The sequence below is a fragment of the Elaeis guineensis genome, chromosome 8 (genome assembly GCF_000442705.2).
Source record: "Elaeis guineensis isolate ETL-2024a chromosome 8, EG11, whole genome shotgun sequence".
Taxonomy (NCBI): Eukaryota; Viridiplantae; Streptophyta; class Magnoliopsida; order Arecales; family Arecaceae; genus Elaeis; species Elaeis guineensis.
In genome coordinates, this window is record NC_026000.2 from 15,505,476 (window position 1) to 15,522,938 (window position 17,463).

The 17,463-nt window shown below is 42.6% G+C and overlaps 2 protein-coding genes across 2 annotated transcripts; both read left to right on the forward strand.

Moving 5' to 3' along the window:
* Positions 1-7,923: 7,923 nt before the first annotated feature.
* On the forward strand, positions 7,924-10,960 carry LOC105050250 (ADP,ATP carrier protein 1, mitochondrial-like). The gene is made up of 3 exons (XM_019852039.3): positions 7,924-8,430; positions 9,330-9,701; positions 10,181-10,960. The coding sequence occupies exons 1-3, from the start codon at positions 7,924-7,926 to the stop codon at positions 10,475-10,477; spliced, it is 1,176 nt and encodes a 391-aa protein (XP_019707598.1). The 3' UTR covers positions 10,478-10,960.
* Positions 10,961-16,351: 5,391 nt separating this feature from the next.
* On the forward strand, positions 16,352-17,002 carry LOC140851268 (uncharacterized). Its single transcript, XM_073242871.1, has one exon. The coding sequence runs from the start codon at positions 16,525-16,527 to the stop codon at positions 16,834-16,836; it is 312 nt and encodes a 103-aa protein (XP_073098972.1). The 5' UTR covers positions 16,352-16,524; the 3' UTR covers positions 16,837-17,002.
* Positions 17,003-17,463: the final 461 nt, after the last annotated feature.

Genomic DNA, 17,463 nt, shown 5'->3' on the forward strand with positions numbered 1-17,463 from the left:
CCCCGTGGCCCTTCGCCCAATGGGGAATCGACATACTTGGTCCTTTTCCTCCGGCGTCTGGCCAAAGAAAGTTCATAGTCGTCGCAATCGACTACTTCATCAAGTGGGTGGAGGTCGAACCCCTGACGCAAATCACCGAGCGTAAGATGGAAGATTTTATCCAAAAGTCCATCATCTCCAGATTCGGACTACCACACACTATCATCACCGACAATGGGCGACAGTTCGACAACCCTGACTTCAGAGAGTTTTGTGCGAGATTTCATATCACACAAAAGCTGACCTCGATCGGACATCCACAGTCCAACCGAGAAGTCGAAGTGACCAACCGGACCATTCTGCATGGATTGAAGACCCGACTGAACGAAGTCAGAGGTCTCTGGGTCAAGGAATTGCACTCGGTCCTGTGGGCGTACCGAACGACCCCCGTATCCCGACCGGAGAAACTCCTTTCAATTTGGCCTATGGGACGGAGGCAATGATCCCACTGGAGATCGGGCAACCATCGACTAGAGTTGAGCAATACTGTGAACCAGGCAACTCCGAGTGTCGGAGAGCTGACTTAGACCTCCTATCCGAACTCCGACGCGAGGCTCAACTCCGCATGGCTTTCTACCGACAAAGAGTGGCCCGATACTACAATGCTAAAGTTAAGCCAAAATTTCAAAGCTCCAGTCTACAAAGTTTGGCTCTCCGCCGAGGGTCGACTCTCGCCAGAAGTACGAGTCCCGACGCTCCGACTTGGGCCCGATGTTTCGTTGGGAACCTACGGCCCGATCGCCGACGACACATCGAACTCTTACGAGAACCGTTCGGCCTACACTAACGGAAGGTCAGCGCTGGCGATGAAACCTCTTTAAGTTGAGGCCGTGCTCCTTCCACAGTCGACTCTCGATCAGTGCGGCTGGCTAACCGGCCGACTTGGCTTCGACTAAGAAGGACAAATACCGAGACGACCGACGTCGCACTTGCGACATACCGACTTGGTCACGATCAGTCAAAGAATATTCGGCTTGCCATCGTTTATCATACATCGCGACGTATACACCCAACCGAGGGCCGGACAATGGATATTCGACTTGTCATCATTATCCTAACCAAATACGTCGGATGCCACTCGACTATCAGATTCTACGGTATAATGGCGTCGACAAGCTACGTCGCACTTGCGACATACCAATCTGGTCACGACCAGTTGAAGGATATTTGGCTTGCCACCGTTTATCACATATCGCGACGTATACGCCCGATCAAGGGCCGGACAACGGATATTCGACTTGTCATCGTTATCCTATCCGAATACGTCAGACACTACTCGACTATCAGATTCTACGGAATGATCGTGTCGACATGCCACATTCGGGGATTGGCCGACACTCGACCCGACGTGCACGTTCGACCTACGGTCGGGACGATTCTTGACCATCGGATCCTATGCAACCTGTACGACAGTCAGGATGCCGGCCTGCGATCGGGGCTTGCTTTGCCCTTAGCATGGCGCACGCTACTGGCTACCTTGATCAACTACGCTGGATCCTACCGAACTTCCTAATGAGGTATGTCGGAGCTACGACCTATACTCTCGGGGATGGCTCGGCGAGACATACACTTTGAACCGCATGCGGAGAAAAGTTTAAAAAGTCTTTGATTTTCATTTAGTTGAAATTAGACTTACAAAATTAGATCGAAGTCCGATTACAAGTATCAAAGGCGAAACAAAAAAAATAAAAAACAAAAGAATACAAAAACAACGGAGCAGACACTCCGACTATTCGTCGAAATCGACTTCCTGCACCGGGAATAGTTCGGGAGCAATCGATGTACCCGCTCGGGTCGGAGTGGGATCGGAGGTTGGAGCCACCTCACCTTCGGTAGCTCGTTCCACCGGCCCAGGGTCGGCCTCCTCCGCAGCCGTCGGATCCTCCGGCGTTGGGTTGGCCTCTTCCTCTGCGGCCTGATCTTCTGACCCCAGAGGGACGATGCTGCTCAGGTCGAGCTCCGGGTGCAGACTCTGAATTGTATGCCGGGCGTCCTTGTACCCCACCCGGTAGGAGGCGAAGCCGCTCTCGAGAAGCTCCTTCCGGTATTCGTCCTAGCTATGGAAGTCCTCCATCGCCCGGTCCAGTGCCTCTTTAGCCGACTCCACCTCGGCTTTTGCTATGTTAGCGTCAGCTTGGGCGGAGGACAGGTTCTCCTCGGCCTTAGCCAGATTCTCCAGGCTAATCCGAAGTTGTTCGCACTCGGCCTCGAGCTCTCTGATGCAGCCGTCCTGCTCACGCCGCAGTCGGTGAACGGAACGGGTCTTGCACTGGACCTGCTTGTGGGCCGACTGAAGTTCGGCCTCCGCGGTGGCTAGGTCATTGGTGAGTCAGGAAATCTCCTCCTCGAGCCTAGCCTCGCGATCGGCCGACAGCTTCAGCTGGTCCACCAGCGTCGCCTTCTCGGCTTCGACGATTTCGGCCCTATTCTTCCAAGCTGTTCGGACATCGCCGAACCTTCGGTACTCGGCCTCCAACTCAGACATGTTGTAGATCAGTTGCAAATGAAAGGCCGGTCGTCTGAAAAATAAAATGATGAAAACAATAATGAAGAAGAAAGAAAAAGAAGAAGAACTCACCTGGATCATGGTCGGGTAAAAGGAGGAGAGTATCTCGATCACCGACCGACTCTTCAAGAGCTCCCGGTCGACCGGGAGAATGGTTGCCTGACACAACCTCCTGGCCAAATTGTGGTTGGCCAGGGCCGACGCTCCTTCGGAAACCCGAACGTCGGACGACGCAACACGGTCCGCCGACCTTGTGTCATCCGCCGGCACCATCGGAGCCTTCCCCCGATCAGTCGCCCAGGCCCGGAGATCGAAGAAGGATGGAAAGCTTGAACTCGACTGAGTTCCTTCCGAGGGCGCGACGGGAGCCGCCGCGGGTCGTTCGGGCTCACGTGTTTTGACCCGAACCTCTTCCACAGGCGGGGGCACCGACGCTCCTTCGATTGTCCCCTCTGCCGCCCCTTCCTCGGACGGCGCCTCGGGTGGCACCGTCGGCGCCGACAGGGTGATGACCGGTTCAAAGTCCGACACTCGTTCGGTGTCGGGCTGTGCAGCCGTCCTCGCAACGACGGTCGGGGATGATGTCTGGGGCCTCTTGGGTGGCCGCGAAGGTTCGGCCCCAGACGTCGGTCTCTTCCTCGCCGCATGCTGCCGAATGTCGGCATCTGTCAGTCTTCTCGATGGCATACCTGCAATTTCAGCGAAAAATTAGCATAAGTCCGAAGATGGATGAAAAAGTCAAAAGATGACCGACAGACCGAATTGTACCTAAGCGAGGAACCGAACTCAGGCCAGCGTTGTACAGAGCTTGCTCGGTGACGAGCTCTCTCTGCTTCGGCACCGACACGTCCTTCAGTCGGTGAAAGTCCTCTCGGTCTCCAGCCTCCATCCGACTGTTTTCGTTCGGCTGAGTTCGAGGGTCGCCCCAGCGAGAAGGAAACCCCCAGGGTAGCGAAGAAGAAGCAAAAAAAAATTGGTTCTTCCACCCGTGGATCGACGATGGAAGATCAGTAATGAACGAAAGACCCTTCTGGAGATTGAAAAACCACTACCCGCGGGCTTTCGGGTGGGGTCGGAGGACAAAGAACGTCCGAAAGAGAGAGATGCAGGGAAAGGTCGGTAAGAGCCAACACAACAAAGCAAAGCTGATTATTAACCGGATTGAGTTCGGCGCTAGTTGCGCCGGGCAAAGCCCGTAATAATTCAAGACATTCTGGACAAACTTCGAAATCGGAAATCGAAGACCTGCCCAAAGGTCCTCGACATAAAAGGCCACCTGGTTCGGAGGCGGGTTGTTAACCCGACCATCAGCCCCAGGGGCGAAAAGCCCGAACTGCTCCGGGATACCATACTGCTCTCTAAGCCGTTCGACGTTCGGCCCCGAAAGTGAAGAAGCCTCTCCACCTCTGGGGTCGATCGGGAATCATTGGTCGGGTTCCCCAACTGACTTCCTTGGGGAGAGGTTCTAGCCATAACGCTAGCTCCAAGAAAAGAGAACAAAAAGAAAAATGCCAAGGGAGTAAGGACGCAAGGAGACAAGAATGAAAAAACTTCGAGAAGAGCTTTCAAAGAAGGAGGACGGAAACAGTTACCTGGAACTGGGAGACAACTTGACGGGACCTCAACGTCAGAAACAGGACAGTAAAAAGTGAAGTTTTGGATGTAAGTGGCCGCATATATATAAGGCCCTTCGACGGTCGAGATGAAAGTACACCGAACGAAGGTTTTTCGGATGTCGACACGTGGCAGCGCCTGGGCCCTTCCTCGATCCGGCGGTTCGACGCACCTGCCCCAGATCGAGCCACGTCACCTCCATCTGCGCGAATGGTTCCGGCCCAATAGCCCCCCAACGCGTGGTGGAAAACCGCGTCTCGAAATTAATTAACTGACAGTGGTTTTAATTAACCGACGGCGGTTTGCATTCCCAATGAGACGTCTGACTTCGGCGGCGGTTTGCATTCCCAATGAGATGTCTGATGCCGGCAGCGGTTTGCGTTCCCAATGAGACGTCTGATGTCGGATCGTCCGTTGATACGATCGGTAGAGTCGGGGCGTGACGTGATAGAAAACCACTCCTTTCGTCCGAGGCCGTCGCCACGACATCCGACTCAGGATTGGGGGGGCAACTGTTAGGATATACCGACCGACCCCTATATGCCGACTTATCCTCGGAGCGGTCCGACCGATGCCCGACCCTACCCACCGAACGGACAGACGACTCCGACAATGACTACCGACAATATCCGACCGAAGGTATGCCGGCCAAATAGACCAATACTGTTTTCAACCGACCGAACGGCCGAACCCATATCACCGACTCACTGTCAGAGGTGGCAGCCGACGTCCGACTTCCACAAGGCATCAGATCAGCTGACGGTGTTTTTGAGTCATCACCCGACGTCCCGACAGCCGAATACTGACATATAGTCGGCCAGCCCGTCCAAACGCCGTACAACCGCTATGGACTGTTGTCCTATCAAGGACATGCTGTGCGACCGCCCTGAGGCATTGTCCTGCCAAGGACATGGGTTAATTCTGATGACCTGACAACCCACGTCGATTTGATAGCCCCTGACGATTTGACAACTCTCCAGTTGTTTGCACCATTAATAGCAGGACCATACCGTATTCAACTATAAAATGGGGTAAGGCAACAGTTTTGGTAAGCTTTCTCAAGCTCTCTTGAGCTTTCTCAAGCTGAACCCCTGGTTCTTTCGACTGTTGCCTAGTCTCCTCTCTTACTTGAGCGTCGGAGGGTCCCCGTCGGAGGCATCTCCGGTCAGTGAGGACTTTCCTTGCAGGTGCGCGTTCCCAGCGATCAGGTGATGAGGAGATTGGCCGCAACAGATCCATTTGTTCAGGGTTTGTGTTTTATCTGATCTTGTATTTTCCTTTTCTTAAAGCATGTGATCGACCTTTTATTACCTTTTGTGAACGTAAATTGGTTTTCGTAGATTCGCTTTTTCTTTCTTTTCTTTTTCCTTTCGTTTCATATTGAACATTCGAAAGCATAAGAAGATTGCATGATCTTTCTCTTCTTTTTTTCCTACGTAGTTTGGAGAAATCCCAATTCTTCTGCAAAGAAAAGGCATCAAGATTTATACTCTTTAAAGTGCTATTTTTTTGATTTTTTTCTCTCTCTGTTTTATGTTTTCTTTTGAGGGCGGCATATCTCGTCAGTCATTTTGCATTAGAGTAATATCTGTATCTGCTTATTAATAGCATCAAGAAAAACTTTAGTTGTTTTTTCCCGGGGGTGGTAATATCGTAGCTATCTTTGTTAGTCCCTTTAATTTTTAGTTTTATCGGTTAACATTGTAAAGAACCCAGCCCGGCTTTGGGTTTGTGTTCAGTGATTTACCTGAATTATGGAAGTCTGGATTAACTAATCATTCTTGATTTATATCTACCGTGCGACGTTGGCTGGAATTCTAACTTATTTTCATTTTTTGTGCACTTATTTTATTTGGAGGTTATAACTATCGCTAATCTGTGCCAGTGGAAGCTTGTTGCGGTATCAGCTCTTTATTACTGGTTGAAAAACTAACAACAAAAGAAAATGTCTTCCTGATTTGAGTTCCCATAAGATGACAATTTCTCCACTGCATTTTCAAGGAGTATATGAACTAGCAAATTTTGGTTTCATTTAAATGGAATATAAGCAACCAACATAGATTCAAAGTGGTTGGCAACTTAATTTATGTAAAAAGAATAACCAGTTGTACAGTGAAAAGGATAAAATCATTATTATATTTGGTTTTATGCTATTGGTTAAATACCCCTGTAATATGAGTGTCTAGTATAGGTGGTTGTTGTTCGTGGTGCTGTTGCAATAAATTTTTGTTGTCTAGGTTGTCTTAGTTACAGATTGTGGAGTTTTGTATCTACTTTGTTTAGTTAATTGATCTTTTTTACATTACATTCTCAATTTTATTGAATTTTCTACCTGCTTTTCCTTCCTTTTCTAGGTGCTCTTGTTCTGAAAAGGTGTTAAGCTATACTGATGTACCTCCTTCTTTATGTCATTAGTTATTAAATATTGGTCATATGATGGTGATATCACACTAATGGTATTTGATATTGGATTGTCAAAAATCTTGTTTTCCTTTTGTTTGAAAAGTGTAATACATACTTAACCGCCTGGTCCTATTTTAACATACTTTACTTTTTGCTGTGCAATTTTAATGGCCTTAATAAATTAACAACAGAGAAGCTTGCAATCATTTTAAGGTTTTTTTTTTTTTTTGGTGAATCACTTGATTCCCTAGGTCTCCATTTAGAAAGTCTAAAGAACATAGCTGCCAAGAGACATACTATTTACAAAAGAAGTTAGTGTTCTGATCAAGGTTCACTGTACCAGTGCGTACCATCCTATACTGAGCTCATCATACTGTAGTAGTATCAAACGAGGACTTGGTACGGGGGCCGTACCAAGTCTCGGTGCCCCAAACCAATCATCATAGCAGGCATACTAACAGTATATCAGCATGGTACTAGTTCGGGTTCAGTATTGAGGTTGCAAGCCTTGATGCTAATACACAATTTATGAGGTTGTGAATTCTGTTAATTTTTGTGTTAAACTTCTACATATTGTTTTTATATGGTGCCTATAACTTCCTTCGATGTTATAGTGGAACATTATCATTTTATATTTGCCTTTGTCAATCAAAGTGAAGGCATGGAATCCATGTTTAACCTTGGACCCTTTCTGTGTATGATATTTAGGCAGTTTATGGTGGATTTTATTCTCTGGTCAAATCATTTAAAGGATTCACTGTTTTGAGCATCAGCGAGTATCCATCAAAGTAGGGGGATATCATTAAAGTGTTTGTTGCATGTACTGCATGCATAAATAAGTATCGACTTGAAGATGTGAATTGCAAGAATATGCATATGTATACTTCTTGAGGAACACTTAAGTTTTTGAATTGCATTGACAATGTGCGTCCGTGTATAATGAACTTGTAAATAATAACTATTATATTTCAATACCTTGTGTCTCTATGTACTCAGTTTTTCTTCTTCTTTTTTTTCCTGAAAAAATGAAAGTATCTTGTAGATAGTTTTAATAGCATTCATGAGTTCAGTGAACTTTATATACTTTGATTTGGTTCCTAGGTAGGGCATTTTTATTCATTCTCAATGTTTTGGATGCAATATTTTGCTCTTTCTTCTTTATCCAGATGCTATGTTCTTTATGGGCATGCAAAAGAATGTGTACTTCCCTTCTTTTTTATTATAGTTTTTGATGTTGTTTGCTCTATGTTATATCAATCTAGACAAAATATTCCTTGAAAATGTAATGTTTGAAGGTTTTTAGAATGCTATCATGACCATAATCACCACTTGTTTCTTGTAGGTTCTTTGGGTAGCAAGCCATGGCAGATCAGGTTAACCATCCAACTGTCATCCAGAAGGTTGCTGGGCAGTTCCATTTTAGATCCAGCTTTTCCCAAGATATGCAGGCCCGCAACCACACCTCTTATATGCCCTGTTTGTACAAGAGGTCGTACACAACAAGGAATTATGTAAACGGGGGTTTGCAGAATCCTGTGATGCAGGTTTCCGGTGCTAGCTATGATCACCCTGTGTTGACCCCTGTTTCCCCTGTTTTTGCCCACGCACCTTCAGAAAAAGGTTTTGCCAGCTTTGCTATTGATTTCCTCATGGGTGGTGTTTCAGCTGCGGTGTCAAAAACTGCTGCTGCTCCTATTGAACGTGTGAAATTACTGATCCAGAACCAGGATGAGATGATCAAGACTGGTCGTCTCTCTGAACCTTACAAAGGAATTGGAGACTGCTTTGCCCGAACAATCAAAGATGAAGGTCTTGCCTCTTTATGGAGAGGAAATGCAGTAAATGTTATTCGTTATTTTCCAACTCAGGTGAGTTTTGGTGTGCAGCTCCATCTTTGTGACCGTAAATTCATAGGTATTTTGTAGGGAAATGTGTCTTTTGAGAGTTTATTGTTTGTAGCTCATAATTGAAATACCAAACTGAAGATTATTAATTTTAAAACTATATCTTTTGTCACTTCTCTTCTTGCTTCTTAAGGGAGTGGAGCTTTCATCCAGGTTCATGCTCAATGCTGGTCAGATTTGCCAGGCTTGGCTGTGAATTGTTGGCTAAATAGCAATTCAACTTTACCTCTATTGTCAGAAATTTTCCATGGCATGTCCTGCTTGTCTCTCAGTTGAAGAATAGGCTTACTTATGGCCTTTTCATTTTCCATAAGCCTGCTTATTGGTGCAACAATTTACAAAAACGTAGTGCTGTACCCTGTATGCTGTGGTCCTGCGTTAGTTGGGAATTGGCGTGAACCTATTGATTGGTCAGGCCTGGTGACATTTCCACAAATTTTTCACATAAAAAGCAAGATAGTTAATGTGCATGAATTCATAGTTTGCCGAGTTTTGTGGTGTTTACTCCCCCTTTTCTAAACCAGACAACTGAGCAGATAGGATGTACATGCCTTTATAGCTTTTCAATTTAAAACTGATGCCAAAATTGGTGTCAAAGTTTTAGATTTCATAAAAAAAATAATAATGTGATCCTTCTCATCTTGTTTTAGATTACTAGCATTGTTCCTGATGTTCTTTTAATAGGAAAAACAACCGTCTTACATGCACAGCAAGATGAACCAGATCAGATATCGATTTGTAGTCTTGTAAACTTGGAATTTTCGGAATCAGATCTTTCTTATTTTAATATAGCAATAGCATGTTGTATCAACCTGTTTTGTGTCTCTTTTATTCTAATTAGCATCAACTTTACCATTTGCCAGGCTTTGAACTTTGCATTTAAAGATTACTTCAAGAGGATGTTCAATTTTAAGAAGGACAAAGATGGATACTGGAAATGGTTTGCAGGTAACCTTGCCTCAGGTGGTGCTGCTGGTGCTTCTTCTTTACTGTTTGTGTACTCTCTCGACTATGCCCGTACTCGTCTGACAAATGATGCAAAAGCAGCAAAGAAGGGAGGGGAAAGACAATTTAATGGTCTTATTGATGTCTATCGGAAGACTTTGGCATCAGATGGCCTTGCTGGCCTTTACCGTGGATTTAATATTTCATGTGTTGGAATCATAGTCTATCGTGGTCTTTACTTTGGAATGTATGATTCTCTGAAGCCAGTAGTCCTTACTGGAAAACTTCAGGTACATCATTTTTCTTTTATCTATTTAATTTAATTGACAATGGCTTTATTCTGTTGTAGAATTTTTCATGTTTGATGCATGTAATTAGCTAGTCATCATAAGGATGCTTAACTTTCACAGGATTATTGCTTACCAATTAGGACAGATGGGGTGCGAACAAATTGAATCTTTTAATCTCTGACATTGTTCCTTGAAAATGAGGTCATAACAACACATAAAGAAAATAAATTGCAGCTGTTGATGGTTTGTTACAGAATTAGAATTTGGATTTGATTCAGTGGTGTGTTAATTGCATATCTGAAGAATAGACTGCAAATGAAATTGTGCTGTGTTTTGGATATTTGAATCAAGGATGTATGTAGCTACATAAATAGAGATTCTCTAGGTGCAATATTTGTCTTGTTATTACTATTGCTGTGTATTAGTTACATGTTCATGGCTGCTAAGAAGTAGCATATTCTCTGCTGAAATGATTGCAGGATAGCTTTTTCGCCAGCTTTGCATTGGGTTGGTTAATCACAAATGGTGCTGGACTTGCATCATATCCTACTGATACCGTTCGCAGAAGAATGATGATGACCTCTGGAGAAGCGGTTAAGTACAAGAGCTCTCTTGATTGTTTCTCTCAGATCCTAAAGAATGAGGGGGCGAAGTCCCTGTTCAAGGGCGCGGGTGCAAATATTCTCCGTGCAATTGCAGGTGCTGGTGTTCTTGCTGGTTATGACAAGTTGCAGCTGATTGTCTTTGGGAAAAAGTATGGCTCTGGTGGTGCTTAAGGAGGGTGTAGAACGAGTCTTCTTTCCGTAGATGGTGATGAAAACGAAACTTGGTCTTCTTTATTTGAGTCTACAGGCATCCAGTTGGTTAAACTTCAAGTTTTGATAATTTTTGTAGGGGAAAATTATTCCAGCATTTTTTTTTGGAGGAGTATTGTTCTCCAAAACATTATATAATCGCAGTAGTCGATGGTGCACCTTGCATTAGTTGAGGCGACCTTTTCTGGTGACATTGCCTGCTGGTCTATATACCTTCCCAATTGAACAACATTATGATTTTTTTTTTTTTTTGGTTTTCTTTTGCAAGAGTCGACGTTAATCCACTGCTGTTCTTTCTGGATGTCATGAGTTATTAGTTCGCACATGTTTTTCAGTATTTAAACATGGTACTAAGACATTGTGATCTGGGTGAATCTTGAATAACCCTTAAACTATATTAAAGCATCTGGCGATAATGAAATCTTCCAGATCTGTTTTATCATATACAGGGAAATTCTCACCTACTGGTTTTGCATGTATGATACTGGCATTGCTTGATGAGTGGTATTTGTGGGTCCTGTGTATGGGGCAAGCCGTCCGGATACAGAGAGAAGGCTGGATGCCACTGTAGAATTGCATGCCCATTTAAGTTTTGAGTGCATGGTTGGCATGATTCAGTTATGCCCAATTCACGTTAACTAGCTTTAATGATTCTAGATGATCGTTCTTTATGTTGCCTATTCTTATAATTCATTCTTTGCAGCTGTTAGCTTCTTGTCTTTCCTTGCACTAAAAGTTCCATCATCCACTTGTCCATGAAAGAATGACCCTCATACAGATACTTCATCCGTGATGCTTCTTGTCATCCATGAAACCACTGGCAACTGCACAAAAACTCCCCCACTAAGGAGTTCAGGTAAGGAGGTCAATCTACCATTGTTTTTTGTTCCAAAGGTGTTAAAAGGTGCAGATACTAACCGATAACACAGCTAGAATTGATCTTTTCAGCGCACACAAACAAAATGAAACTCATAAAAGGACCAATACAGGAAATGAACCAAAGAGTTTATTGAAATCACGTAGCGCGATTTTTTTTTTATAAGTTTAAGGCATATTTTTTTATATTTTGTCAGCTATGTGATCTTCTGCTTCCTATCATGTTACAGTGGCTATTGTGAGTGGAAAAGGTCTGGTAGGGGATTATACATCATTTTAGTATCCTGATTATTTAAGAAATTACATTGGCAAACCTGCTTGCGTTGCTATGCTCAAGTTCCAACTGCTATTAGATTCTAAATAATAATAATATCAGTTTACTAATCTCATAAAACATGTAGGGGGACTAATATGAAAATAATTACGTACCTAGCAACTCTTTTCCCCTTTTCAAGGTGAAAGCACTTGTAGAACCCTTTGGGACATGGCAAAGGCAAAGCAAACCTGCGGTATCTGATCATGTGATCGTGCATCACACGAATCATCTAGTCTCCTTATAAATCTCATCCATCATGTATTCATCTTGGTGATTGGCCTACTAAAAAGAGATGGAGCTACTTGTCATGCGGCACAGCTATATCGGAGCACACGATGTTATCATCATTAGTATTAATATTACTCTCTTGCAAAACCGACCCGCAGCAGGGTTCACCTCAAGAAGACATGGGGAGCCATTGCAGTGCGGCATGGCCACTGGCATCATCATCATTGCTGTTGCAGTATTTTGCATGTGCCATGAATGCAGTCGCGGCACGAATGCCAAGAAGCAGCAGTGGGAACGAAGTTGTCTGTCGAATCATAACCGTAGACCATAGCTGGCTATCCGTTACTGCAAATCTAACTGAATTATGAAGTATTACTTAAATTATTAGAATAAATAAATAAGTTGAATGACATAAATGATCTAGCTAAAAGCATTGTTAGTTCAAACATTTAATGTCTTGTATCATAAGATTAAAGAAACAAGATCTCGAGTATGTGATTTTTTTTTTCTTTTTTTTTATAATTATGACAATGAAAACTCGATGGTTCTGAATCTTCTACACTTGCAACCTACGCTACTATGATTTCTTGAGCCACATAGCTGGGGTGCACAAGGCACAGCTCTTTTCTTTTCAATTGGCACCACATGGATGTGTGACTTGTTTCGGACGAGAAGGAGGCTTTTTGGATGATTGGCACTTAAGGTGGCTTGATCATGGTATAACAAGTAGCATCTCACTGAATTACATAGGCCTCACATGACGCGAATTGGGAAGCAATTGTAAGCTTGTTTTCTAACCAATTTGGCTATTGAAATCATGATCCTACCTATGTAATTATTGCTCAACATCCTTATATGCACTTCTTAACTCGTAAAGTAAAAGAAAGGCATCAAACTGATGTTAAAAGTAGCATGGGCAGATGAACGAACAAGGAAAATAGAAGATTCGGATTCGGATAGGCAAGTCAAGGCGTTGGTGTGAAAAGCCTATTTGTCTCAAATAGTCAAATAGAGATGGGGAAGGTGTTCAGTCAGTAAGGAAAGTGACTCACAAATTAACATGATGCAGGTGAACTGTATGCATACACGCATTTAACACAGGTATAGTTGTATTATTCTTTTTAAGATTTAGAATGAGAGAAAACCCAATCAGAAATCGGGTGAATGAGACATATACCAGTCATTGATACCAACCTCCAATAACTTTATAATTGCACTAGTTGGCACTCTACTCTTGGCTTTGCTACTTTGTAAGGGGGGGAAAAAAAACAATACATGGTACCTGCCATCATTTTATTGAATAATTGCTAACATCAAAGAAAATAGTAACCTGCCATTTTTTTGGTCACAGAAATACAAATATACGGTAAAACAATTGATTATTTTGTGACAATAAAAGTATTTTACAAATAACCTGAAAACAATTTTCATGACTAACATTAGCATAATCCTTTATATAGATCTTCACTTGGTAAAATAAGATTTTCTCCACAGGTCCGACATGAGATAATTTAGTCACAATGAGCAAAGCTCCAACTTTACATATCAAACCAATATTTTGACCTAATTTTCCTAGTCGGATCAAGTTGGCACCACCAGTGAGTTATTTCTGCTAGTTCCCGTTCTCTTCATCACTTTCACTATGAAAAGATTTTATGCTTGATCTTTGATGGTGATTTTCCCACCAAGTTTTTAAAATAAAAACATAGACATATGCCCAAAAGACGATGTTTTAGTTCTCTACAAAATGGAAACAAAGTTTCCACTTCAGGCTTGTGTGCCATATACATCAGAGTTGACATCGCCTATCAATGGTTGCTCAAGAATGTGCTTTACAACTGCTTCCAAATCTCAGAATCCAGTGTGTATGGCCGACAGGTCTGAGATGGATTTCTAGAGAACTTAAAGCATGTCAATGCTTAAGTTGTTGGATCATCAATTCTCTATCTAGGATCCAAAATTAACCTCCGGGTTAAGCCATTGACATAGATCCAGCTGAGAAAGTTGGTCCTCGAAACAACTCATTTCTCAAATGTGTTTTCCATCTCTATAGAATAGCCATATTGATCTCCTCTGTAAATTTCCAATTCTGTGAGAGATTTCAAAAGAGACTCCACTACTTATCCTTGAAGTAGGCAGAACTTTGCTGGAAAAAATACTAGAAAACAATCGATCTTTTGAGCTTCCTTACACTAGTCAGGTAGGCATAGCGCGTTTCATCCAAAACACCTTCCACTAAGAACTACTCCTCAGTGGGGCCAGCATCCTCAGCAAGTGAAGTGCATTCAATCATTCAACAAAAACAATAATTATTCTGCACTCACTTGGTTTGTGCTGGATACTACTTGACTCCAAGAATTCTGTAGAAAGTCGACATGGTCATTCAGGGATGCAATATGATTCAAGTGGCACTACATCTTCAATGATATGTGCAATCACTAGTCAAAGTCCGAGCTTCACTCAGCCTCATCTACAGCATATGAACTCATTGCAACATAGTTTCAACTCGACTATTTTATTATTTGACCTTTTAGTTTTGTGGATGAGCTCTGTGGCCCAGTTATATGATGTAGAATTCATACTGTTGTGAGATGATGGCCACTGGAACTGCAATTTGGTATATATTGCATAAATTTGGGCATGGATCATTATATATAAAACAATAATGAGAGAAAGATTAGTGAAAGATTAACTAGTGGCCGCTGGTGATTTTAAAATTTGGATTAAAATGGCTGCCCAATCCAATGTGACTCTAAGGATCCCATCTTTCTCAGACTTTGTGAAAAAACTGAAAATTGATGTGGAATTTTTTTTTACAAAAAAAAAAAAAACCACGCAAAACTATAGGTGATCCACAAGGCAAGCATGCTCTTGGGTGCATGCCTATTATTATTTTTTTTTAAATGGAGTCACTCTAGGAAAACTATTCCCGCTGATGCATGAATTGCAAGAAAGAACAAGGTGCAGGTCAATAATTTATCTCTAGATACATATAATTTAGGGAGTAGAGCCAAAGAATAAAGAAAATTGCTTAGAAGGAAGGTAAACAATAGATGCCCAATAACAAGCTCAAGATGACAGTTTTGTGGTAATCTCTGTCCATCAATCAGTCTCAACGAATTCTAAAGCATCTTCTTACTTGTGCAAAATTTTAAAAAGACTGCTTTTGGGTGCTGGTTATATGCACATCAAACGTTGTCCGGGCCCACGGATGTTAGATTGACAATTTAGCAATAAACAACCCCCTTGCATGGCACACCAATGCCCACTTGTGTATAACTTCCTCCCTGCCATGTAGCTAAATGGTTAATTGGGTGTGCATAATTGAAATAATTATTGGTTGGACCAAATTCACTGTCACAAAGTAAGAGCAGCACGCACAAAATGGGATAAAATGAAAAAGCATGCAATACATGCACGTTTGTACATGATGCTTCACGATTAGGTGGATTCATTTGCTCAATTTTGAATCTGATCCAACCAATTATTAATGGCATAACTAGCTATAGGATTACTCATCACCGAACAACGTTACAAAAAAACAAAACCAAAACCTTCTTGTTTACTATTATTATCTTAATCTAATATGGTTTTACTCACCAAGCCTTCTCTACTGGGATTGATTTCTCAAAAGAAGATTTGTGTCAAACTAATTTAAAATATGCTATTTACAAATTATTTATTTTTAAAAAAATATTCATATATATTAGTTAGTAGAGAAAAATTCATAAATTTTTTTTTTCGATTTTATTTAGGTTAGGGTTGTAACTTTCACACAAAAGAATAATAGGTCTTTTTTATCACAAGGATTATTGGACAGCACAATACATGGATGCTAAAGTATTTCAAATTTTTTCTTTCATCTACCGGTGCAAATCTCCAAATGATCATTATGCAATCCAAATCACTTTTGGACAGTATTTTTCTGATAAAAATCCATTTCTCGGTGGACATCAAATACAAATTAGACCTAACATTTACTTTTTTTTGGTAACGAAGTGAGACATAACATTAGCATCGCTTTTCCGCTTCTGGAATTGACAATCGTGGGTCCGGCAGTTACAGCTAGCAGGGCGACACCGATGGTATCATAAAAACCATCTTACGCTCACTGTAACGAGCACTTGTAAAAATAGAATAATAAAAACAGGAGGTGGTTATCTCCTTTCCCCACCGTAATGTCAAATTATTAAGCATTCCGGTTAGCAAATAAAGCAATCAAACCTAACCCCTCTATTCCAAACTCCCCACATCAAACGGCCATGATCATCTTGAAACAGCCCAAATTAGGATCCAGAAGGAATTAATCAAAGTACATCACATCACCTTATCTTTCTATATTTGGGGTACCATGCACGTTTCTTGATGCAAAGCATAGCCTTTGTATGCACCCCTCAAAAAGCCTCCCCTCTGCAAGTTGCAGCGCAGGCCCCCCCACATATAGAAAAAGTTTCATGCTAGTGCCCATCCCCCATCACCCCATTATATATGCTCCATAAGTGAGTGAGTGAGTGTGCGTGCGTGTGAGAGAGAGAGAGAGAGAGGGGAGAGAGAGAGGAGTTAAAAGATCTTTGGGGTTGTGGAGGAGATGTGGCGGCTACTGTCGGTCGTGAGGCGAGGGCTGGGGTGGCCGAGGAAGGGGAGCGCGCGAGTGGCGGACGAGGGGGCGCTGGAGAGCGCGGGCGAGGCGGGGGCGGAGGCGCGGCGGCCGGGGTGGGGGGGCGGGCTGGCGGCGCTGGTGGCGGTGGCGCGGGTGCCGTCGCTGGCGGTGGCGTCGTGCCTGGCGTGCCACGCCGAGGAGGAGGAGGAGCCGGGATGGACGTCCGGCCGGCGTCCAAGGGCCGACGAGATAAACCACCTCATGATGCACGACAGCATGCGCTACCGCATCTATGCGTAGGATTTCTTCTTGACGATCTTCTTCTCCTTCTCAGAAATATATATATATAGACATATATACATATCTATATATGTATGTATGTATGTATGTATGTATGTGATATATTTCAGATTTGATGTTGAAATTGATTTTATAAAGGTTATGTGAAAAGAAAGAGGATCTGATTTGTCTGGTGTTTGCTCTGGTTACAGAGTTTTTTTTTTTTTTTTGTTTGGTAACATGGTTGTGAGTGGTCGGAAAGTTTTGTAAGTGGATCATATATACCATCATATATGAAACTAAGAAGTTGAGGGGATTTTATATATTTTTGTAAAATCTAGGTTTCATTCTTTTGGGTTAATTTGGAAGTAGTCAAGACTTAGTATATGAATTAGTGAATAGCAAGAAAGGGTTTTTCTTTTGAATTAAGTTACATATCCTCCAAAAATAGCAAGTTGGACAAATAGCCATGGCCAAGTAGAATTAGATATCGGCAGCTAAGCTTTATTAAAACCATAAATGTTATAATATAATAGGAATTAGATCATTATTATATGTTGCAAGCGTAATACACGGAGAGAAAGGAAGGAGTAATTTTTTGAAATAATCGCACTTAGTGAGAAGCAAGCAAGCAATATATTCTTTTAT